The sequence below is a fragment of the Gasterosteus aculeatus genome, chromosome 12 (assembly GCF_964276395.1).
Source record: "Gasterosteus aculeatus chromosome 12, fGasAcu3.hap1.1, whole genome shotgun sequence".
NCBI classification, from domain to species: domain Eukaryota; kingdom Metazoa; phylum Chordata; class Actinopteri; order Perciformes; family Gasterosteidae; genus Gasterosteus; species Gasterosteus aculeatus.
The window spans coordinates 15,356,057-15,381,332 of record NC_135700.1 but is presented as its reverse complement, the minus strand read 5'-3'; the positions used below and the strand labels follow the sequence as shown (position 1 = coordinate 15,381,332).

Here is a 25,276-nt window from a genome sequence, read left to right as displayed (position 1 = left end):
TACGATGCCTCCTAGCTGGGTGGTACGATGCCTCCTAGCTGGGCGTATGCGATGCCTCCTAGCTGGGTGTATGCGATGCCTCCTAGCTGGGTGGTACGATGCCTCCTAGCTGCGGCTAACGTTACTGAACACAAGTCCATTTTTTACACGTTCTGACTGACATAACCTCCGCTTTCATGCATTTAGTTGCTCTTAAATACTGATGAGGACTTGTTCTGTGCATTTTCTCAGCTTCCAAGAGGCATTTAAATCCAGCTGAAATTGGAGCAAAACTCTTGACTCAACCGCCTGTCAATATTACTTATGTTCTTTTAGAAGAATAAAATAAATGGTTTATCCAACTTTCAATCAAAAGTTTGTTGCAATAAAAAAGGCAAAACTTCTAGACGTGTTTGTTGTTTGCACTGTTCGCCAGTGTGTCTCTTTCTTTGTGGTCCGAAGAGACACAGAGTGAGAGATTGGTGCCAAATAAAAGACTTCATCTGACAGAAATAATGTCGCCCTGCTCCCCTCTACTAACACCACAAATAGACGCACAACTTGACAGCTGAGATTAATACATCTGGGTTATTCTTTGTTCTGTCAAAAACCCATCAAAGCAAGTATGTGTGTGTGTGTGTGTGTATGTGTGTGTGTGTTAGTTACGTACAACAGAGAATGTGAACAGGAACTTCTTTCTCCTCCTCTCACAGTTTTGATGCACATATTTAACCGTCACTCTGACTAGGATTCCGTTTTCAAGCAGTTTTCAGTTTTTCAAATAAACAGCTTTCAAATGAATTGTAAAACCAACATCACTGTTCCTGCGTGATGATGGAAAACCAAAACACATCTTTCTCTTTCTTCGTCATCAAGGATTCTGACGCCTTAGTGACCAAAACGAATTGACAACAATAACACAAAACGCAACCAACATGAGGGATCGTATTACTTGTGGTCGAAACACCATGATTAACATGGCGAGATATCGATACAAACAAATGTACTGATCCACTTTAAAGGGGCCGCAGGGAAACAACGTTAACACACTGAGGCCAAAGTGACCACTTTTCAAATTAACTAGAAAAAGGATGTGAAAAGAAAAAAAACAACTGGACAATTTGTGCCTTTTGAAATGGAAAAAATAGATTTTCCTTTTTTTCCCTCTTTGCAGAGTCTGAGAACCGCTAATTAGGGGTGGGGGAAAAAATAATTTTTCGTTTTTTTCTCGATTCTCTCTAGAACGATTCGGTCTCGATGCAGAAAAGTTAATAATCTGAATACATTTTTTTTTTTTAAAGCCTGTCTCGTGCGAGATATTTGCTCGCTCGCGGAGCATGAACTTCCTCGCTCGCGAGGTTAGTCTCTGCTCACGCTCGACGGTGTTTTCTACGCGCTCGCTGTTTTTCTTTTTGACAGTAAGGGGGCGGAGCCAGTCACTAAACGATCGATAATCGTTTTATCAGTTTAGGATTGATAATCGGTTTAGAATCGATAATCGGTTTAGAATCGAATCGTTGACCTCTGAATCGGAATCGAATCAAATCGTGAGGTGCCAAGAGATTCCCACCCCTACCGCTAATAGTTTGTTTGTTTACCTCTGGCCATTTGAATCCTGCTGAGGTGTGTGTGTGTGTGTGTGTGTGTGTGTGTGTGTGTGAGAGTCTACTCCCTCAGCGTCTATCAGTCGTCACTTACATACAGCCTTCCACGCCTGTAATTAACTTCAGCTTTGATCCCCCCACCTGCTTATTTCCTGCACGCGCGCACGCACGCACACACACCATCCAGTAAATCTCTGTTGTCCTTGATATAAAAGGCACACAAAATTGCAAACTCACACATCCGCACACATTCTTCTCCCCTCAGACATACTGACGACTCCACAATCACAACTACAGCTTGTATTTTTGTGGAATCATCAGGAAAATAAAAGGCATGTTATTAATGTGGGGCCTTTAAGACATCAAGACTGCTATTAAAACCCAGGTCTGCTGGCGGGTTCATGTTCATGCACGTCACACGCTAGTTTGAAATGATTGGCGCTCTGCGGAGGGAACAGTGATCTCATAGAAACCCAGGGAGGGTCTCTGTCCCCGCACAGCTGGAACGGACCGCCAGGACATTACACCTCTGGATACTACAACAAGAGAAGTGTGTCGACGTGCATCTTCTGATTTTATTTATCCAGAACACAATCCGCTCTGACATCATGTAAACGCACCAACGGCCAACGAAACACACGCAGTAGAGAATCAATAGGCGCCGTCCTCAGGCAGCGGATTTGCCATCGAGTCCAGAAGGGAAACAAACTATTGATCATTTTTTTAATTATGAGGTAAGAAATTTGCCACTGTCCATAAAAAAGACAACTAATTTAGGGCTGAATCATATTTTGTCTTAAACCCAGTAATACATTTTTATTTTTTTTAAAGGAATCCTAATCTGAAACACCACTATATGTTACAGGGGAGAACACGGTTTAAGTATATGCGCTTACACACACACACACACACACACACACACACACACACACACACACACACACACACACACACACAATTAGCTCTCTATATTAAAGTATATTGGTCTTGCTGCTTTCAGTTTGCTCACCTTCACCCTCAATGATCCATCAGCTTAAATGTTCTTGTTTCAGTCATGTGGATTAAGGGAAGGATCAGAAAAGCTCCTGAAAGTACACTGACACTAAGAATCTGACATCTGATGACACACATCATCACAGACTGTACATCTTATACCTATGAGCTATGTCACAATGAGCTTTTTCCAGTGCTCACACATTGCAGAGTAACACGGTGGAAGGGGTGAAAGGACGCTCCTTTCAAATGGAGCACAGGGAGAAACTACAGAATGAGCCAATGCTGAAGTGATCACACGCTTCGTCGCATTTCACCTTCATGTGGAAATCAAAACTGGACATGCGCTTCATCTTTAAATTCTCCCAGAGGTCATCTGCATCAGCTGCTCTCATTAATCGTCTTACATTTAATACAAAGGCTCATATATAAACTCCATATAACCAATAATAATTGATTCAGTCACCTTACATTTTCTGCACAGGAATCATCAGCACACTCTGACACGCTGCAATTACCCGATTACCACACTGATTAAACTCACACTTATGCAATTAGTTGCATGAAGCTGGTTTCTAAAATAACCCAAAACAATGTAACAATGAATGATATTAGCAGCCACGCAGTGAACTTGATAGACCTTGCACGTAGCTCTTTTACGAAACAAAAAAAAACTAAATTGAGAAACAATTTATTTTCCAAACCATTTCAACTCACAATATATCTGCCGCCCATGCGCAGAACTACCTGTTCACACCTGCAGGTTATCATCTGCCACCATCACATTTACATTTAGTAGTGTTGGATATCTTATGTATATTGGGAATATTGCTGTAAACCCTTCCCGCCGCCTCATAAAGCATGAAAGGGCGATGGCGCCATCTACTGGCCGGTTTAAGAACTCCACCGCAAGTCCACTACGTGTGAACCATGTGAGCCTGTGCAGCTCTGCACTAACCAGCCTGTATCATTCACACGAGGATGTACTCATGAAAACGTTCATCGGGTATGACGCAGAAACATGTCTTCGCCTTTACAGCCCCGCCGCGTATTCGCGTGTCCGAGGCGTCTCACCGTGAGAAGCAGTGGTGGCAGACGTCTCTGGACAGTTTGTTGGACACGCAGCACGCCAGCGGCTCGGCGGAGTACACCAGCTCTCCTCTCCGGATCCGGACTGTCGCCCGCAGACCGTTACCTTTTCCCGGACTGACGAACCGCTTCAGCTTCGGAGGCATAGTCGGGTTTACCCGGTTTTTCCCCGCCGCGTGAACCGAGCAGTGTTTACATCCGCAGCGTCAGAGACGCAGGCGGTGCGTCATGACGTCACCCGTTGTAGCGCACGTTGTCCATCCGCGGGATTCATACGAAAAGATCTGGACGAAATTTAAAATATTTTGTTTACCCGGTCACTATCAATGATATAATGATATATAGATTCAACCACAACAAAAACTGCAATCCTCCACAATGAGCACACTGCACCGTGGAATCAAGCGTTACCTTTTTAGACGCCTAATTAATCATTGAGAACTAAGTTGTCTAAATAACCTACTAGAATACTACTTAATAACGTTTGCTGATAACACTTACATGCTTTCAATCGATTTTAAACATGCATCCTGTGTGAGAAAATACTTTTTATACTAATGAGACGCATGTAAATGAATAGTAGGACTTTAAATGACAATAGTGTGTGACCACAGTCCTTGCATGTTTTACAGTATTAATCATGTCCTCCACATGTTGCTTTGGATTAGCACATAGACGGTAGAGGGGATAAAGGGGGATTTTTCCCTTTAGATCAAACGTGTAGTGTAAAAATAGTAAAATAGTGTAATTCAGTCAAATTTACCCTGTTTGCATCACTACATTCTTCAGCTCTGTAGATCGAAAAAGATTTGACATGAAGTTCAAAATGTCTTAATATGATTACCGTTATTGTTGCAGGAGAGACAGATTGACAGAAACAAATTGGAGACAAAAACTTTGTTTCAATGGCTTGTTGTCAAAAACTCATTACAATCTTCAGGAACAAAAAGAAACTATCAAACTATTCATAAAAGAACTTTCAGGCTAATAATATTGATACACAGCACTAATTCATACATAGAACAAAGACTTACTTCATTCATTCATTCCTGAATGTTCTGTTAAAAAAACAATTGGACAAAAGATTGGAATAATCCTGAATATTTTAGCAATCTGTTTGGAGCAAGTAACAAACTCACTAGTTCCTCATAAGGGAACATCAATGAATAATAAACAACCATGTTGTTTTGTTCATAAGAGTTAGTTTATAGAATAAGAATAAGAATTCTCCGTCAACGCCTCATTAAAAACAATGGTGAAATAAGAGATGAACATCTGATGTATAATGACAATAATCAAGCACAGAAAACAAACCTTTTCTTTTTTTTTACCACCTGCACAAGAGAACTCTCGTATTATAAATAATTGAAATCATCTACAAGATTAAATATGAGGTTTTCTGGCCATCTGAACCAGCCAGACGACGTGCAAATTAAAACAAGAATCAATCTGCTACACCTTACACCCCAGGAGACCTCATAACTCAAACAAAAGTTCAGGTTTTTGTAAGCGACACACAGTAAGAGGAAGATAACATCATCTTAAACTACTGTAAATGCATAATTAAGACACTTGAGTCTTACCTCTATAATGGAGTCGTTTGTCTTTACATCCTGACAATTAAGACTTTTGTGAGATATGTGGATTTTCTAGGGTAAGTTTTATGGCATCGAGAGGAAAGATAATTAACAGGACCACAAACATTGCACAATCTTAGAAAATAACACATAAAGTATCTCTGCCTGTTGAGGCAAAAAGTGAGATCAAGCAGGAAATTAAAAAAGCATTAAAATGACTTGAACTAAAGGTTAAAGCATTGCGGTGAGAATAAAGAAAGGGTTTCGTAGACAAAGTGTCAGCCTTCCAGAACAGCCTCTTCTCCGTCTCAGCAGGAAATCAGTCCTCCACCCATTCTCTATCAAACCAGGACTCGACAGATGCAACACATTAGATTAGTTTAAACAGAAATGGCAAACGCTAAGCAAGAGGAGTCTTTACAGAGACCAAGTGGTGGCAAAAATGATTGCGTTGCAACCAAAAGGTAAAGATTGAATGTCACAAGGTGACGTGATGCCCATAATCCCAAATACAGCAAACAGACAGGTAGACGGAGCCTCAAATGATCGTATCGACATCGAGGCCCTTTACTGACAAAGAGTACACAGAATGATTATTACTAATTATACAATGCTCATGTATCTTTTTTTACAGAAATATTCCATACTTAACAAGACCCGCATAAGTTTTGAGTATTTTCCTGTTGCAAGTTATCTGAGCATAACCGTTGGTCACAATAACCCTGAAAAGGTTTGTGCATATGGATATTTCTTGTTTATAATGTAATCATGTCAAATCTAAATTTTGTCCAGGACTGACTGAACAACTGTAAAAATATTGCAATATCTTTAAAAAAATCGTACCAGTCTTATGTGCAACATGTTAAACATTCTACTGACAATATATACAGAGGTGCACTGTGTTCCTGTACATTTTGCATATGCTACACAAAGCTAAGTTCACCTCTTTGAACACCATGAAGGGGTAGATTGGACTTTTAGTCTCAAGCTCACTGCAAAACGTTGTCGAGAAAAGGGCAGCGACACGACACTCATCTAAAGTTTGGATAATACACAAATACCCCACAAGTTTAACATTAAAATGCAAACATTCATTCAAAGGTTGATTAAGACATGATTTCATTCTAAGTAGAAAACCACAGAATGCCGTGTTAATTTTAAAATTTCATTTGTGATTTCTTTTTTTTAGTCAAGAAAAAAAGCAACACCAGGGGGTGCAGCGGTTTGTAAAATCCCCATTGAGCCACTTCCAGTGTGTGGAGAGAGCTTCTCTGTGCCCACCAGTTAACCAACTATACATTATGCTGACTTTATCTCTGCGTGGTTGCAGCATTCTTTGTTTTTATTCTTAAATAGGGGGAGTTGAGTCTCGGAGACGTCAGTGGAAGCTTGTATCCAGTCGCGGGAGATTTATCTGCGTTCAATCGCACACTCAATAGTCACTTTATCAATTTCTAGCTTGAGAATTAAAGCGTTTCAATCTGGAGGGGGCTGAGATCAGTGTAGGTCACTTCTTCCTCTGCTGTTACAACGTCTCCAATTCTCTCTCTCTCTCGCTCTCTGTTCTTCTTTCCTTTTCAAACGAGTGTTGTACTGACCTATGACTTTTAGGCTGAACCCTGGGATTGGATTGAAGGAGCTTTAAAAATGCAGTAGAGGAGGCTTACAAATGCCAAAAACATCGGATTTAAATGCTTAGGCAGCATAATAGCTACTTGTTGAACATAGCGGCAGGGACTGCAGTAGCTGCCTGGCGCCATTACCTCACGGAACACTGTCCCAGGAAGTCGCAGAGGACCGCTGGAGCCTGCAGTGATGAACGATAAGGTCTCTGGCTCCACAATGAAGAAGAGACCGTACGCTGCTATGACCCGGGAGCAAACCAGAGTCTGAGTTGAGCGATCCCGCTCTGCAACTGGCCAATGTAGAAGTCTGCATTTCTGGAGAAGTCCTGACAGACTGAGGAGTGGGTGTCTCCCAGGGCACAGTAGAGAGCGGTGCCACCCACACTGATCACTACGGTAACTAGACAAAGCAGGAAGAGAAGCAGGCAGGAGTCTCCACCGCCAACATCTACAGGGAAAGAGACACAGAGTGAGCGATGTAGTTGGATAGAAGTGAACGGGCATTAGATCAATAATGAAGATGAGAAGTTTATAGAGTTCATCTACCATTTTGTGACAATAGTGTTGCTACAATGAGTTAGTACATGTGGTGAATGTTACCTTGCATTAAATTGAACCCTTTCAGGATTACAAATTGGCTTACTCATAATGAGGCAATACGTTAGGGAATTCTCCATGTTCATGGAGGGATACGAATCTAAACACACAAACACACCCTGATCGTAGCCATCATCAGGGGCTTTGAAGCGGACCCGTCTTTTGGCAGGGATTTTGTCAGGTCGGGTCTCTGTGCTGGTAGACATACTAATGGTGTCGACACAAACGCGTCGCTTCTTCAATATGGAGACAAGGCCAGAGGCAGGGGACACCTAGCAAGCAAAAAACAATGATCAGATGTTACACTGACTAGACACATCCACATAACAGAATTTCTTCTCCTCTGTAATTTATTCCCAATTATAGTTTATAGCTTTTCCTCTTCATACACAAGCAATAGCGACATAGTGAATTTGTTTATGTTTTATCCATTATCATGTCATCTGATAGCATGTGCAGAGCTGAATAACAAATGCTACTTCCTACACAATGAGCAGATAAACAAAAAGAGAATGCATTCAAAAGGTCATTACTTTAGACCCAGAGGCCGAGAGGAAGACGGAATGTAACAAATTGTGCAAGGCTATATGCATACTTGAAGAAACAATCCTATTATATACACATTAATGCAAATTAAAGTTACTCTCCCTTATTCCTCATCTAATGCAAAGAGTGATAGTGTACAAACCTCCTCTACAGTGATGAGTTTAGCCATGTCATCCAGTGAGGAAGCTTCTTTAATGACATCAACCTGCTCTACTTCATTGTATTCCTCCTCCTCCTCCTCGTCATCTTCATCATCGCCCTCTTTCACCTCCTCATCCTGCTCATGCTGATTGGTGTGAGCCTCTTGGGGAAGGCGGGTCTCTTGGTGCAGGCATGTTTTAGGGCTCTCCTGCAGTGATAATGAAAAGATAGTTATAACTTACATAACAATATAGAGCAATGGACACAGTAATCTAATTTGTTGCTCTCTATTTTGATAACACAATTGGAAAGGACGCCTTTAAAACCTTTGTGTTTTAGTGAAAGTTGTTTCACTGATGAGGATGGAAAGCTTGTTACATGAAAATAGTAATCTGGACCAAAGGAAGTGATACATTTTGTATTTCCGGCAAAAGCAACAATGGCTTGAGACATAGAGGAACTAAGTAGTTAGTATGAGCTGTAATCACCATGACAGCCTCAAAGATCTGAAGCAATGCAAACATAAAAAAAACAGAAGAAAAACAAATGGTATATAGGATACTGGTCTTGGCACTGGTGACACAGTTTAACTGCAAAGTACTTTCAGGTCAATCAAACAAAAAAAAATTAGGAAATCAAATAAATAACATAAGCATTTCTCTGTATTTATTTTTTGATCTAAGAATTCTGATGTGTACCTGGATCTCCTCATGCAGCTTCTCCTCAGCTGGGGCTTCATGGTGCAGCTCTACATCAGCCCCACTGGCCAGAGTGTCAACTGGGAGAGCTTTCTGACATACTGACTTCTCCTGCTCATCTTCCCCTTCCTCATCTTCCATCTCCAAAGCCTCGGCTGCCTCCTTTCCCCGAGTAGGACCTAAATCTCCTCCCTGCGGCTCTGCGGGCTTGGACTGGTCTATTATTCCAGCTGTAGAGGGGTGTAGTCCATTTCCTCTGACTGAAGTGGCGTATTCCACCCCTCCTCCTTCCTCTCCACCCGCTCTTTGGCCGCTATGCTTGTCAGTCACCTGGTCTCCATGGAAACAGACGCCACCCTCTACTTCCTTGCCTGGGTCTGACCTGGCCTTCTCTGAGATCTCAGGGGAATGAAGCCCACCGGTCAAATTAAAGGAAGGTACATGGCTGCTCTGGTAATGCGAGGGGTTCGGAGCTTTCTGTTCCATCCCTTCATCCACCCGATGGACTGGAGGAAAAAGACACACAGAGAATAGACAGAGAGTGTGTTGTTTTTTAAGCCACGTTTTCCTAGTTAAGGTGACGAGAATCTTCAATGAATGGTCTACAGTGGCAGTGATTTCATTGCTGTACTCAGAGAACTGCTCTCTTAAAAAACATCTTTTCAGCAGTTACACTCAAAGTGTATTGGAGTTGCCTGCATCTCATTTTCCATGTATTCATTACATGGAAAAGATTTTCTTAAAGGTACAAGATCCGAGATGACTGCATGTCAACGGAAGTCTGAGCATCGCTTACGGTCAAGCACAACCTTAAAGTCAGATGTGATAGTGAGAGAATAGAAATATATATACAACTGTAGATGTATTGTATGGAAAATGTATATTTGCATGTATATTTTGTCTTTTAGTTGATTGCACAGACCCTTGAGTGAGTGTGGAGAGCAGCCCCACCAGTCAACAGGTACATTAACAAGATACTTTTTATTGCAGACCATCAGCTGTCCCCTGGTTTAGAGCAACATGGAGGACATAGCCGTTCATTTAGCGGTCCACAAATTAACCGCTTCAGTAACTTTCAACTAAATCAGAATATGTTGCATAATTTTCATAATATTTGGTTGAAAACTAATTTGACTTCCTACTTAAATAAATAAATATATATACCGACTCACTCACCTGAAGTAAACAACGACAATGCACTACCTTCTTCAAATGTAGGCCTCAAGAGGTCCAGAGATGCACACTGTACAGACACACACAAATAAATATCTGTAATACATACACTACACAGTTTAGTAATTATTTAAAATATGATCGTATTGGGTACATGCAGAGTAAACACCATGGACAATAGATCTTTTACATGTAACAGGTTACCATGACGTCATGGATTCACTTGCACTGCGATTCTGCCTTCATCTTATAAGTCTTTCATACAGTCAGACGCACACAAAAGTGATGAATGTCTTACCACAGCATCTCTAGGTCCCGGTCTATGAACAAAAGAGAGAGAGAGAGGGAGGATTGAGACGGTACAAGTATTGAAGGGCTGTTCTTGGTTTGAAGAAGTGAGGATGGGTGACCCTGCTCTACTCTACCAATCTAATATTAGCTCGAACACATTTCCCTGGCTACTACAACGCGTGTGTGAGCGTGAGTGCGTGTGTGTGTGAGTGAGTGAGTCAAGAGAAGTGAAACCTTAGCGGCGTGATGGCTCAAATATCTGTAAGTGCAGCAGCAGCAGAGGGCCATGTGTTCAAACCATCACTGCAGTGCTAACCCCACACAAAGATGTACATGCATATAGTCAGAGAAAAACACACACACACACACACACACACACACACACACACACACACACACACACACACACACACACACACACACACACACACACACACACACACACACACACACACACACACACACACACACACACACACGAAGCAGGTGTCTATAGTTTGAGACTGTGTGTTTTACTATCTGACAGGCAGTTTTTAGTAAAGTTGCAATCAACTGATAACTTTTATAAAATCAACATTATCTGGATTATTGCACCAACTTGTAAACATGTCACCAAAAGGATTGTGGGTCCCGAGGCAGCAGCGTTATAAGGGGTTACACGTTAGTGATTTTATGACGACAAGTTGCCAAGTGGAGTAACGGTGTGCAGCCAATAGAAACGGTGTGAAAGCCAAAGTGGTTGACTGTCACAACGGAGTATCAAACCTCTGTTGAAGCTTTGTTATAGGACCCACTTCATAAATCCAAGACAAACATCCCAGAAGCATTTCTAATGTGACTGTGGTTCTGAAAATGTTGGGCTGGTTTGTAGTTTAAAATACTTCATTGCTTCAAACTCAAAATGGTCATGTGAATTCCTTTAGAAATTAGGAAAATAGATCTTATGTTCCCTTTCATTTTTCAACTTCTGCAAACCTCTGACAGTAAAAATGTGTATTTAATTCATGAAAGTAATCAAAGGAGGACATTATTTATGTGTTACAATGTCATTTGAGCGGACTTTCCCTCTACACTCATGTACCATGGAAGTTATGTCACAGTCAGGGTCATTTTGGACAATAATTATCTGAATAGGACTTTACTAATCGCTTTACTTGCTATACCAAATGTGACAAACTGTTGCCCTCTTATTTTCAGCGTGTGGCAAAATGGATACATGCGCGAAAAAAGTGTCAATGTCATGAGTCTCTCGGACGATGCGTTTGAGTTCCAGACCCTGAACAGTTACTGAGGCATGTAGAGCAGACAATCAGATGCAGAGCTCAGCTTTTACGGGCACCACTGTGCAAATGCACCTGGTATTTTTGGGCCCTTAGAGAGAACACATCCACCCACACACATGCATGCAGGCATGCCGACTGACCGTCTGTGCGTCCGGCAGAGGTTTTTTAGAGTGTCCAGGTGTTGGGTAGCCGGGTCGAAGAAAGAACTGCTACACTGACTCCCTGATAGACATTGAGGGAAAGAGAGATACAGGAAGTTAAAAGCATTTTTATGACAATGAGGTAACCATTAAGAGCTAAGCTTTATTATGAATTAATGAATTCAAATTATATGATCACTGAAACTACATTAAATATACATTAGTGATCATCCAACGGACGAGATACGGAGACTGCAGTCATGTTGTGGAGGCGTCCTGTGCTTGATAGCTGTGGACGCGGGCAAATATAGTGACACAGATGATAATCAGCAATGTGTAAAGCCCACGTGCATACGTTATATAGTACACAACACATATATTTTACAAATAATTGTATGTACCACTTTGAAATGTTATTCTTTGCACGTGACCAGCACAGATTCCTCAATGTAAGACACCTTCTTCTACAGCTGCCTTTTGTAGACACCCAAATCCCAATAAATAATATATATATGCAGACACGTTTTTACCGTTATGCATTTACATGAGATGTCTGATGTGGTGTGCATGTATGTTACCCCACTGCTGCTGTAGTGCATTCAGGTTGTCCAACACTCTCTGGTGATAGAGCCTCTCTAACTGGATGCACCATAATGCCCTCTGGTCTGAACACCACAAGTTAAGAAAAACATAAATATAAAGACACGCACACACACACACACAAACAGTAAAAACAAGTCAGACAGAGCGGTTTGCTTTAAAAGAAAAAGAAAATTACATCAGCTAATTTTCTGCATCCCAGCAGACAGGGCTGAAGGGAGAGAAGAAAGTGAGACGGACCAAATGAGAGGACAAAGACGCAGGGAGGCGGGGCAGCGATTAAGGAAAACTCCAGGATGAAGTCTCTCATGTTTATGGATACCAGCAGCCAGAACACAATCCGTCTTTGACATGGCTAAATGCTCTCTCTCCATGCATGACATGGCAAAGCGCTCTTCTTTCTTCTTCAGTGTCCCTTTCCTCCCATTTAACCTGTCAAAACTGCAATTTATTACCCATGCTTGCTTTCTTGTATTTTCCTGTTCACTTTTTTGTCTCATACGTTTGCTTCATCGGCCGTTACTGTGTAAAGTAAAGTGTCTGCAAAGAATTAACGTTGTTATAGAGTTTAGAGATTAACATTTGAAAAGTTCAGCTGATAGAATCCGTTTCATTTTACTACAACGGACGTCCAATTCAGGGAAAGGCTTTGTTTAGGAGTGCTGATAATCCTTATTTTACTGTGAACTCAGAAATTAACCTTTAAATGCAGTAATCTTTACTCATCTGACAGGTGCATTGTTTTGGCAACACATTAAAAACAAATAAAGGTTTAATCTGGGTATCGGTCTTCCCTCCGTGTACATCTCTTCTTCTTCCTCTGCGCCGTTCTACCTTGTGTGCCTGTGAACATTTTTGCATCAAGCAGATCAGCTACTGCTGCTTTTCCTCTCGGTCTCACGTTCTGTAATTACTCATCCTCATGTTCTTTTTTACTATTATGTCACCCTCATGCTGCATTCTCTCTCTAATCAGTGTTTTCGCACATACCTTTTTTTGTTGATGTCTAAAAGACTTCTCTACTCTCTTGGTCTACTCTATCCTTTGCTCTTTTTAGCACACTGTTCACTGAGAAGCATGTGTGAGATGAGAAAACACTGTAAAGACAAGTGGCCATAGAAAAATGCATCATTAAGAACAATCAAGTACAATACACACAATAACAAAACACAATACTAAGGATACAGTCTTTGTGAAGAACAAAGGCCTCGGCAATCTGCAGAGAGAGAGAGAGAGAGAGAGAGAGAGAGACATTACAACTTTTAAGTTGGTGCATTTCATCACAATGTTTTTATCACATCTGTTATTTCACAGAAGCCATTAGGAAAACAAAGCTCACAATGGGTTTGAAACCCTACTGAAACTATTGCTCATGTAGCGTGGTTACTTGTATAAATCAACAACACACAACTATGACAGAAAAAAACATGACCTATTAAAATAGATAAGCCAGTCCCTCGCATCTGGTAAAGACAGTGAAAATGAGAGAGTGAAAAGCAAGATAGAAACAGCTGAGAAGACTGACACTACCTCTCTTCAGCAAGTGTTGCTTTCCTGCGGCTCCGCTGATCTCAGAACAAGAGAAGTGTGTGTGAGAGAGCGAGAGCAGGAAGAGGAGTAGGAGAGGAGGGCACAAAAGGCGCTTGCATTTCTTACGAAGAGGGGCGGTGACGACTGAACATCCTCAATAGGTAACTACTGACGCCACTCAGAAACACAGCTGGAAAGACTTTCACATTTGTTCTGTCTTTTCATTGTAGTTTGAAATGATTCCCAACAACAACAGTGGAAATGCAGAATATTGCAGAGAATAACCTAAAGCAAAGATTGAGGCGAACACACACAGCCCTGCATATATCAATGGGGTTCAAGTGGAGCCAGTTAGCAGCTTCCAATTGAGTTCCTCGGACTCATCTCAAAGAACCTGACACGGTTATCGCACACCTCCATCCTGGGGAAGAAGGCTCCTCAAAAGGGGGTATTTCAGAAGGCAAACCACGCATGGCAAATTCATGAGAACATTTACAAACGCGTCCTGACTGCAAACAACAGACGTGTAGGACTAAGGACAGGACGGCTCGACGGATGATGATTAAAATGCTCAGAGCACTATTGGCATCGATGTACTGAGTTCAGGGGATATTAAAAGACAGAAACCGTTCGAACAACAACGTGTTCTCTCTGCTGTAACAGGTTACCAAGTATCAGCTGCTGAACCGCCACAATTCAAAACAGCTGCTTTCCATTCACTGAGACTCACAAATTCATCCTCAATGTAGATTTTTTTTTTCTTGTGGCGATTGTAGAAAATTGGGACTACTAATTGCGTTGAGCAACCCTGTACAATGAAAAATAAAAACATTGTAACCACTATAACGCTCACATATTGGAAAGGACAGACAGATTTTAAGATCTAAAAAGAAATAACAATCCCCAAAATAACATGATTCCATACACTGCTAGAATGTGGAGTCATTTAAATATAGATTTGCTCCCCACCGTTCAATATGAGAATGATTATTTTAACACATTATGGGTTTGTGAAATAAGACTGGAAATTCACAGTGCAATGCACATCTTTGATAAAGTTTGAACACATTTGCGCACGCACGCACGCACGCGCGCGCACACGCACACACACACACACACACACACACACACACACCCACACACACCCTCAGGTGGAAACATTAGTACATCAAACTGAGGAGAAATATTCACACACCCTATAACATACATGTCCAATCATGCAAGTCTGTGTGTGTGAGAAGGATAGATTTAAAATGTCATTCCGATTGTTGGATTGAGTGGATATCAGCAATTTAATAACTAGTGTGAAAGTAAAGGATTAAGAGACTAAAATGTCAGAAAGAATAAATGAACAGAAACCATCCATTAAAGCCCAAAGTAATGGGCCTGGATTGGTGGTGATACTGGCCTGGCTTGCCATACTGTGTCCGATAATAAGACCAGAAGAGTTACCTGGTGAAGGTACAGTGGAAGGTGGGTGTCATCTCCTCTTTGTGCCAACTCCTCCAGGGACTCCAGCAGGGCGGGGCGTGGAGGAGGCCCTGTGGCGCAGGTGGCTACACCGGTGGGTACTGGGGTGGAGGTAATGCGGTCACAATTTGAGGTCATAGCTCCTGTGGTGGCCGTGGAGTCCGTACCGGGGGTCGCGGGCCACGCAGTGAGGGTAAGCGGTTTAGCCGTTGCACTCATAGGAGTGGAAGCAATGGCGGGGTTGAGCATCGCGGTGCAAGCAGGTACTGTAAATGTCTCTGCTGTCGAGGGAAACCCTCTCACACATGTGGGACCAGAGCTGAAGACAGACTCTGTGGATGAAGCAAGACGTCCTGCAGTGACGTCCGTATTTGCAGAGACTTTGTCTGTGATACATGTAGGCCCAGGTGGGTTGGTGTCTGAAGTCGCAATTAGAGTAGTGGCAACCAAGTCCGCGTTATGAGGGTCCACTTTGACATCAATCTGACTTATTTCTGCAGTTTCTGGGCAACCCGCTGGAATGAGGGGAGAGGCAGGCTCGGGACTGGTCCCGGGGCTGAACGGATACGGAGTCTCCAACAGACTGCCTAAAGAGAAAAAAAGAGAATAACTCACAGTGAACATGCTGAGACAGTTGTGTAAAGCTCCTGAGGACACAGGTGTGTACAGGACTCTTGTACAGGACTCTGCTGATTTTATTTTATCAAAAGGGTCCCTAAAAGACAGGCCCTGGCATATCAAAGTTTGAAAAGGACACACAGTTGAGCAAAGGTAATAGTGACATGTTCACTTTTAAAATAAACTGCAAAAAAGATAAAGTGAAGAAAAAAGTGTGTATTAATCACTTTTCATATCTAAAGAAGCTTTGTTTCCAGCAAATTCATATTTTATTGTTCGATAAATCCACTATATACTACCGCATGACAAAGCGGCAAAAAGTGAGAAAAGATGAGCAGTCATATATTTCACTAAGGGGTAGGAGGAGACAAAAACTGGTTTTAAACATCTTTCATTTAATGTGGCCAGAAAAACAACCCACTGTGTGTCGGTCAGCTTGTTATGGTCCTCTACTGCCTACAAATGGCCGTCGAAAGTATCGCTTCAGGCAAAAAGAAAGAGGCAAACACTGTGTGAGACTGTTTGTCTTTAACGTCTGTATGTTGCCTACCGGTCTCTGAATACGAGGAATCAGTCATTGGAGTTTCGGGCGATTGGCAGCGAATTAGACCGCTTGATCCCTCGGATTCTTCGTCCTCTTCTACGCCCTTCATCCACTCATCAATGTCTTCTTCCTCATCCTCCTCCTCTCTGCCTCTTGTTGTGTATCCCTCCTTTCCTTGCTGCTCCTCCTCCTTCCCGTTGTTGTTGACGGAGGTCCGTTGGATGAGCCCTCCTCCCTCTTCCTTTTGGGAGGGGGAGAGGCTTGCGAGCGCGTTAGTCTCGTTGAAATTTCTGGTTTGGGCAGTGAGAGCGTCCGGGCTGGGAAGGTTATCGCAGAGGTCAGCTCCGCCCACCTGAACTCTTGACATTGCTCTGTCCTCCCTCTGCAGCTGGCCTGGAGATAAAATAAAGGATCAGGTGAAGTTCCCGAAACGTGAATAAAGTAGGAAAATCAAAGCACAATTAAATTCCTATGAATATTTCAGTTGACCGTGACTTTATATCTAAAAGGTCAGTTGCAACTTGAGACAAAGCCACCGCAGCACAGAAAGAAGACAAAACCATTGCACCCAGCATTCCCCGTTCTCAACAGCTGTCAGTTAAATATTATTTGCACGTTCAATTAGTATCCATAAGTTGTCGGACTTAAATAGGTTGAGCCTTTATTTTCTAATATGCCTTAGTGACATTGAAAATGATCTAAAGCATTTAAATAAGTCACGGCAAATGCATATGCAAACGTGGTGTATTGGACAGGATTACTGTGACAGAGAAAACTGGGCAAAGACTTAAACTGATCCAAATCCAAATCCCAGGCTAAACCCTCCGGGTACATTTCTGCAGCCCGCCCCAATTAAGATACGAGCAGTGTCACCTTTCACATGTCCGCCTGTGCTTGCCGGGTTGAGCTAATGCGAAAGTATCTTAATACCAGCAGGGGGCGACTGCTCCGGTTGTGAAAGGAAGTCTGTTTGTACAGCAGTCTGGGAAGAGGACTTCTATTTACTCCCTTGATACCATTTCAACCATTTCAAGTCTTTTGTGCCTTGAAGGGATATTTTTTTAAGGACATGCAGGGAAATAAAAAGGGGAAAACACTTTGCAGCGTGAAGTTTGAAAGACGTCGACATTTCTGGGGAAAAGAAGCTTTAATGAAAGGTGCAAAACGTAGGATATTTTTGACTCATAACTAAAATCGGGTTATCATTTCCGCTGCTTTCAGCTCTGAAACCAGTCAACCGCACGCGGTGAGGTGCTGCCCAACCTTTTGATCGGGCAGCACCTCACCGCGTTTGAGCGATCAACATGAAGGTGTGTGCCGGCTGTCCTTCTTCGAGCCTGATGAGATAAGGAGTTACACAAAAGAATGCGAAATAAAGACAACGTCAGACTCCATAGGAACGACGGCGAGCAGAAGGGAGACACACAAAACCAGTTTAGCATCATTCCAGAGATTAAAAAACTACTAAGGCTCAAACTTTTTGTAGCAGTCCTACACACTTCTTGTAGTATAATACTCCAAATTAATGTATAGATTTACACTGTGATTTCACATTTAGTTACAAACCTGACAATGTATTAGATCAGAAAACTCTGTACAACTCCTGAACCATTAAGAGTTTTTAGCTTAACACTATACCACGTGGCTGAAAAAGATTACATTTGTTAATGGAATTTTCCCCCACTTTTCGCAGTCTTAAAGCTAAAAACTAAATGTCATTTCTAGCTCTAGGACAGCTTTGTGTAGCTCGGCGGTGGTGTGACCGTAGTGTAGTTTGTACTCCTGGGCGTTTGCATTTACAGTTCAAACTTAATTAAAGTGGACGCCGTCTCGCTGAATGATACTTAACTATTATCAACCAGTAATTACCACAGAACTTATTTTGGAACGATTCCATTTGCAACCTCGGTCCACTGGTAACCAATGCAAGGCTGGCTTCCAAGGATGCCTACAACAACATGTCATCCCTGAAGCACTCCATAAAGTGCTATACAAAAGAAAAAATAAAAGGTTTTATTGCAGGGCGTTTTCAACGGATTGAAGAGGTTGTGAAACTGGTATATCAGTTTACAGCACCAATCCCAGCATTTCCTCTACTGCCTTACTCAAGCTCAGTTAAGTCAGCAAGAAAATTCAACAGCAGAATTGACAGATTCAAGATGTACTAACAAGCTATCATTCTTTTCGATTAAAAAATACCTTCCCCAAACACACACAGATGGCGCCTATTGATTAAAGGTTTGCCCTGATTTTTTTTGTCAACATGCATGACCGAATCCGTCGCCATCACTCATTTGCGCAGCCAACAAATGTTTGACTAGCGTTGTTGGGGATATTCCCAAACCTCCACCTCCTTTCCAGGCTCATGAAAGCTATTCTCAGAGGAATATAGCTGTGCTGGTTTCCCGCAGCACTGTGCGGATTGTTCCTCCTGTAAGCCTGCATTTCCCTCTGCAACACTCAACCCATTCATTTACAACAACAACAACGACGAAGACAAAGAGACCTAGCACCACTTTGATTGCCTGAGTGCACACTCTTATACTCGTTGGGACAATCATACAAACAGTATATTGCAGTAACACGGATAAATATCTCAGGAGACGAATCCATGAACAAATCAGCACTGAGGACTGCCGTCTCCAAGGGGAGCAGAGGACCTGTGAGACAACATGACCGTAGGCTTTGAGATAGTAATAGAAGCAAGTATAGTACGAAATGCTCCCTTGGACATGCAGTCTTCTCACTGCAAGCGTCTAATGTCCCTCCTGAGGATCAAATGGTCCCAGTCCGTGACAAACACCTGGGACATGAAGACTTATGCAACAACGGCCTTCAGTTTACACTTGCAGATGTTATTATAGTTTTGAACCTCCCAATGCTTTGCAAGATGTATCTAGGTTAGAATACATTAATTAATGTCTCTCTCCCCAAGAGCCATCTGTCCATACAACCATCCGTCCTCCACGGGGGACCATGAAAATGAAGGACAGAAGAAGGGACAAAGTGGGGGAATAAGGCAAAAGGCAAACCAAGCCTGTCCTGTGAGAGGCCACCTCGAAGACGTGAGACAGACAGGGACAACGTGACATTAACCGCCACTTTGGTTGTCTTATGTTTAACCTTTACACGTTTTGACAAATAAGCTAAACAAAAAGTCTAGCTAATGTTGACTTAACTAAATGTGTGTAACGTTAGTGACTAACCAGCTCAGAAAGAAAGTTCGCCTCGTGATTATTTCCGTGTATGTTTGGCTTTAATATAAGCTAATGACAGATGTTGAAGATACAGCTGTGAGCAGACGGTCCTTTCACACCGCGAGTTCGTTAACTCGCTAAAAGATAACGTTAATTAAGCGTTAACCTGTGCGTGGTAAAAATGCTAACGTGGTAACGTTTCGTTACTGGTAAAGTACTTTGGGTTACGTGAGGATGGCTCGCTCGCTGTCGTGTTGGTTGTATAATTACTTTTGACAGCGAGGCTTGAGCCGCTGCGGCAAACTGCTAGAAAACGTTTGATGAACGTTAGCTGGGTTTAAGAACCTCCGTTACGTAATAACTCAAATCCCAGCCGAGAAACAACATGACGCTAAGGCCACTAATCAGTTGCGGCTGGCTAACTAACGTGAGCTAACTGAAACAACAAAAAAATGGTAGACACATCTGTCCAGCACACTGCGGAGAAGACCTCGGCAACAACCGCTACACCTCCGCCCGCTTTGACACAGGCGGGCTAGCTTACGAATCATTAGCAACAACGTATGAACCAAACAAAAAACAGTCACACGGTACTTACGGCCGAACAGGTTGCTTGGATTGCGAAGAATCGATGGGCACACACCGGGGGGGATGTTGTCGTAACGTTGACGAAGGTTATACCGACCAACCGGGAGAGCTGATCGCTGTCACCGGGCCCGCGCCGAGTGTTGGTAGACTCACGGTGCAAGGTCGCCATCTTGTGCCGCTGCGCCGTCACGTCAGCACGCGCAGCGGCGGGAACGTCGCTCTCAATATTCAAGCCCGTGGTTTCATATTCTTTTCTTTTTGATTGAGCCAGCGGTTTATATTGTAGGAAAGGGTGTTCATAAGTTAATGATATGACCCTATGTTTGAACGTAACAAAATAAAATAAATTGATTTCAAAGGCAAAATAAGAGCATAGGAAATGCAAGCATTTATTTAAAAAAGGCTTGTATCAATTTGTCCCACACACCATTTATCAAAATCCTGCTTTAATATTTTTCTTACAAATCATTCACACAAACCATATGACATGACATTGAAAACGTAAACACAATCCAAGGGATACAACAAAATACAAAGATTTGACTCTTCCTTCAGCATTGCTACTCCGGTTTGAAAGACTATGCAATACAAGACATGATGTCAAAATGATCCTACACCAGCAAAACTGCATCAATAATTTGATAATATGCACATTTGCCAACTAAAATAAGTGCACCATGAGGCTTCTTATACAGCCTTCTTGAACATGCAAACCTTTGTTATGCAATATTATTTTTAATCATTTAACTGCAGATACCTGCTGCATCCATTTCACCTCCTACTTTCTTGTACGTATCTCCTGTGTTTGTGTCTTTTTTGTCACACATATTGTTTGTTTCTATGTAACATTATATTATACATGTGGGTATACTTGTTTTACTTGTGTATTCAATTTGTATAAAACTACAACGAACACTTGTGTGTCTATTATTAGCCCCAGCCCTCCCTCTGTGGGTTCTCCAGAATCTCTTCATAAAGCCAGCTCTGTGTGAACTCTTGACTCTTGTCTATCAGCTGGAATAGTCGAAGATACTCCTCCGGGTATACATGACCAGTCAGTATGTCCTCCAACATGCCCATCTCCGATAACAGCTTACTCCCACTATCTGGAGACCACAGGCTAGGAAAAGACATAAAAGAGGGAGGAGAAGGAAGAGAAAATAAAGTTGAGAGATGTGTTGATTGGAACAGCCTATGATACTATTATAGCTTAGATGCACTTAGTGGAGGACTTAGACACACCAAGAGCAGTTCTTTGATGCAACATGTACAATGTGTGCACTGCAAATATGTTTCAATAGCTTTTATAGTTGTGTAATGCTTACTTGAGCCGGTCAATGAGCTTGACCTTCCTCTTTGCCAGACACTGTTTGACCATCATCAGCAGAGTTGAAGCATTAGTAGGAGTGAGGCCCCCAGAGAACAGATCAGCCCGCGGACGCAAACGCACCAGGCACAGGTGCTCATTGGGAAGCTGAGGGGAGAAAGAGGCCGAGGATGGGAGGGAAGAAGGGAGAGGTTTTATTTCACAGACAATGACAATCAACTTTGCATTGACGTTATCGAGTCTTCAGTCTTCCTAACCTGGTTCTTGGAGCTCGGCATTCTCTGTTTTGAAGACTTCACGAATGACTCCCAGGGCTCCTGCACACAGATAAATCAGGAGGTTACTTTACATTACATGTCAGGTAGCTGACGCTTTTATCCAAAGTGACTTTCAATAAGTGCATTTCCACCATAAGGATACAAAAGAAGAAGAAAAAGGAAGTGCAATTTCATCAAATAAGCCAATTTACAACTTGCTATAGATAAGAGCCATTATAAGTACAATTTAAGTGCCGCTTTTAAAATCAGATTCAACCTCTATGCATGCAGACATGGACGCTTTAGTAGCATAACCCTCAGCATTAGCTTCAAGAAAGTATACTAAATAAAATATTTTTTGGCAGCAAACAACTGTTTAAATTTGCCCCTTGTGGTTTTATTATATTTGCATAATCATGTTAATGTGTTTTATCCCCCTGTCTCAAACTGTACCTTGTGCAGTAGTTCGATATCACAGGCCATCTGCCAGAGGACACTGAAGGCTCGGTATTGCATCATTTCACCTGGACGGGACACAAGTTTCTGATGGAGAAATAGTTCAGTTACTGATTATACAAGGATCAAAGGACAACACACAATCCGATTATCAAATCATTTGAGTAACCAGACACAAGTCCACCTAAGCTTTGGTCAATGATTATGTTGTCAAAAGCAATAGGACCGTTTGCACGGCAGACTTTGGAAGCTGATTATTGTTCTGACAGAGGAAGCAGTAACTAAGGCCGAGGTTACACTTGTCTTTTTAGTGCAACCTTTGCATCCGATGATCAAGAGGTTGAATTGAGGTGCCGAGGGGGGACAAACAGACGGATCTGAATTGGTTTAAAGCTTCCCAAAATGAAAACAAGACAGACACACAATGTTAAGACTCTCTCTCTCATGAATGCACAGGATAAAATACTGTTGTTCTCTTACCAGATATTCTTTCTCGCTTATGAAGAGGTTGAGCTCAACTCTTCCGTATCTGTAGACGGACTGCCGTTCAAACAGAGCGTAAACCATCTTCAGCAGCGTGCCACGTTCATTACGCAGAGGCAGGATGCCCACTACCTTCACTGGGATATCTAGGAAGACAGATGCATGAATACATTACCAGTGAATTACATATGAAACTCAAAAGCTCATTCGGTTACGTGTGTTGTTGAGTGAAAGCTACACACCAAGTCATTACAATGCATGTGATGGGATTCTAAGCATTTTTCTAAATGTTTGAAACCTGTGATCCACTGAACGTGGATCTCAATCTATGTAAATATATAGATTGAGATGCACTGTATGAAATTGGTGGGATTTGTTTGCAGCCAGACAAGAAGAAACCTCTTTGCTTGTATATGTGAGGGGTTGAATTTGTAACACAATGGTGTCTTATTTTATTTTTTCTCACCATCAGTCCAGCTGGCTTCTGATATTCCCAGGTCAGTGAACAGCTTGTCAGTGTACATTACAGGAGGTCTGAGGTTTCCGACACCAATGGGGTCCAGTTTGAAATAGTCACAGTGAACCACTTCCAGCTGGCCATCAAGGCGACCTTCCAACTCCTACAACGTACAAACATGTATTTGATTAACTGTTACATAGGAGATAATGAATAGAATTTAAAAATCTAATTTGAAATATATAGTGTGATTAAAATGAGAAGAAAAAAATCGTAAAGAGGCCAAAATTCATCCGATGTGTAGAGTGGTTTGTATTACCTGTAGATCACGAAGGAATAACTTATCCCCTTCAAGAGCCACCACTCTCTGAGCACCAGCATTTAGCAGTGTCCTTGTCAACACCCCAGGACCTAAGAACGAAGGACAGAAACAAAACCCATCAAATAATTGTTGTTTCACAGCAATGATATAAATATATAATAAATTATGTATACACACATATATTCACATAAAAGCTAAAAGGATTGTTAGTTTTTCTGTTTGTGGGGAATAAGATTGAACTTGCACACCAAAAGAACATGAAGAATTCATTAAATTCTTCTGTGTTTCACAGCGATTTAAAAGATAGTCCAAGTACATACCTGGATTACATTCGAAGATAACACTTCTACCATTCTCAGGTCTGAGATGCTGTGTTACCAATTCTGCCAGGTCTGGATTCACTATGAAGTGCCTTATTTTTTTACAGGCTAGAGCCCGGCGTACGTTCTCCTCTACCTCCCCAAGATCCAGAGAGTCATACCGGCACAGGGGACGACTTTGACCCTAGAGAAAGACAGCAACACAAACAGAGCATGAAAAAAATGATCATATGGCAAGAAGCTCACACTATATCAGAAACCAATCTTTTTATTATCTTTTTCAGTTAACTGCGACTCAAGATTCCTTTTAATGCTTTTCTCGTTGTACAAAATGGTTCTAGTAGCCAAATATCAAGACCATAGTAGTGAAAAGAAAGCTGATGCTCAATAGACAACTGCCTACCTGTACAGCCACAGCGGACAAGTTCCTGTGTGTGAGTGCTGAGGAGGGGGAAGTCCTCTCTGCACCCGGCTGTTCGGAGCTTGGACCTAGTGTGGGTCGACCAGGACCGGAGGAGAGAAAATCCAGGCTGTAGGCCCTTCTATGAAGCATAGGAGCCGCGGGGACACAAAGGCCAGAATGACCCACAGGGGCCAACGCTGCTTTGTGCAAACGGGACCTAACGTTACTTCTGATGGTCCGGCAGCAAGCAGAGCGCATCATCAGGTCGGCCCCTCTCCATATCTGGGTGGACATGGCGGACCGGTGGACCTGGAGCTAGGAGATGGGGAGGAAGGTTGGGGGACCTCTTCAAGAGCCCATTGCCTAGAAGGATTGGGGAGGAACAAAGGACCAATGATGTAATGGTAAAGAAGAGCATGCAGGAATCGAAGTGACACAATATAGATAACTTAATTGCCACTTATTTAATTCACTATAGTCCAAGAACGATCGCTTGAGAATCTAGCAGTAAATCGTAATACGTAATACGTTAAACGTAGCCAACTGGCTAGCCGTACGATAACGTAACTTCCAACTAAATTGTTTTAGTTTTATTTGATGTGATGAAACACAGACATACCTTATGGAACACGGTATATTTATCCGAATATAAATCACATTGGCGATTTAAAAGGTGCTTTTGTCTTCCTGTTCGGTGGTAAAGCTCGGTGACATTGAGTAACCGACCCCCGTTGGTTGTTTTTGCAATTCTCGTGGCGTTGCAGGCGCATCAGAATGTCGTCATTGACAGGCGACTTTAACTAAAGCCAATCAGAAATCTCAAGGAGAAAATCAAGGAAGTTGTCACGCTAACATAAAAATCTGAAAATAAACAAATAATATATAAGTAGCTTATAGATCGAGCATAACTACACATTAATTGCTTAAAACAAACCTAACGCTACACAATTGATTTTTCAAGCACATTT

General features: G+C 42.1%; 3 protein-coding genes across 4 annotated transcripts in view; all 3 read right to left on the bottom strand.

The window, feature by feature from the left end:
- The window catches only part of smyd3 (SET and MYND domain containing 3), a 48,270-nt gene extending 44,375 nt beyond the window's left edge, over nt 1-3,895 (bottom strand). For both annotated transcript variants that reach the window (XM_040164890.2, XM_078085090.1), the window contains exon 1: nt 3,651-3,895. In XM_040164890.2, the coding sequence (XP_040020824.2) occupies nt 3,651-3,811 (161 nt within the window). In that variant the 5' untranslated portion in view covers nt 3,812-3,895. The remainder of the gene's footprint in view (nt 1-3,650) is intronic.
- A 652-nt stretch (nt 3,896-4,547) lies between these two features.
- Nucleotides 4,548-20,479, bottom strand: cnsta (consortin, connexin sorting protein a). Its single transcript, XM_040203998.2, has 12 exons — nt 20,294-20,479; nt 16,505-16,891; nt 15,319-15,923; nt 13,522-13,552; nt 12,315-12,401; nt 11,737-11,818; nt 10,321-10,342; nt 10,026-10,092; nt 8,850-9,355; nt 8,153-8,359; nt 7,583-7,736; nt 4,548-7,315 (listed from the first exon to the last, which is right to left on the bottom strand). Exons 2-12 carry the CDS (start codon nt 16,863-16,865, stop codon nt 7,107-7,109), a joined length of 2,331 nt encoding a protein of 776 aa, XP_040059932.2. The 5' UTR covers nt 16,866-16,891; nt 20,294-20,479; the 3' UTR covers nt 4,548-7,106.
- Nucleotides 20,480-20,648: 169 nt separating this feature from the next.
- On the bottom strand, nt 20,649-25,085 carry tfb2m (transcription factor B2, mitochondrial). Its single transcript, XM_040167764.2, has 10 exons — nt 24,928-25,085; nt 24,309-24,671; nt 23,906-24,089; nt 23,583-23,674; nt 23,273-23,426; nt 22,804-22,952; nt 22,321-22,410; nt 21,868-21,927; nt 21,609-21,757; nt 20,649-21,403 (listed from the first exon to the last, which is right to left on the bottom strand). The coding sequence occupies exons 2-10, from the start codon at nt 24,600-24,602 to the stop codon at nt 21,214-21,216; spliced, it is 1,362 nt and encodes a 453-aa protein (XP_040023698.2). The 5' UTR covers nt 24,603-24,671; nt 24,928-25,085; the 3' UTR covers nt 20,649-21,213.
- Between the last annotated feature and the right edge of the window lie 191 nt (nt 25,086-25,276).

Excerpts from the sequence above, each read along its gene's own strand:
- cnsta (XM_040203998.2), bottom strand. The coding sequence starts at position 16,865 with ATGTCAAGAGTTCAGGTGGGCGGAGCTGACCTCTGCGATAACCTTCCC. Across the intron at positions 15,924-16,504 it reads TTCCTCGTATTCAGAGACCG|GCAGTCTGTTGGAGACTCCG; the intron begins GTAGGCAACATA and ends TTTTCTCTTTAG. Across the intron at positions 8,360-8,849 it reads AGCTGCATGAGGAGATCCAG|GAGAGCCCTAAAACATGCCT; the intron begins GTACACATCAGA and ends TTATCACTGCAG.
- tfb2m (XM_040167764.2), bottom strand. The coding sequence starts at position 24,602 with ATGTCCACCCAGATATGGAGAGGGGCCGACCTGATGATGCGCTCTGCT. Across the intron at positions 22,953-23,272 it reads AGAAGCCAGCTGGACTGATG|ATATCCCAGTGAAGGTAGTG; the intron begins GTGAGAAAAAAT and ends CTGTCTTCCTAG. Across the intron at positions 22,411-22,803 it reads TAAGCGAGAAAGAATATCTG|AAACTTGTGTCCCGTCCAGG; the intron begins GTAAGAGAACAA and ends TTTCTCCATCAG.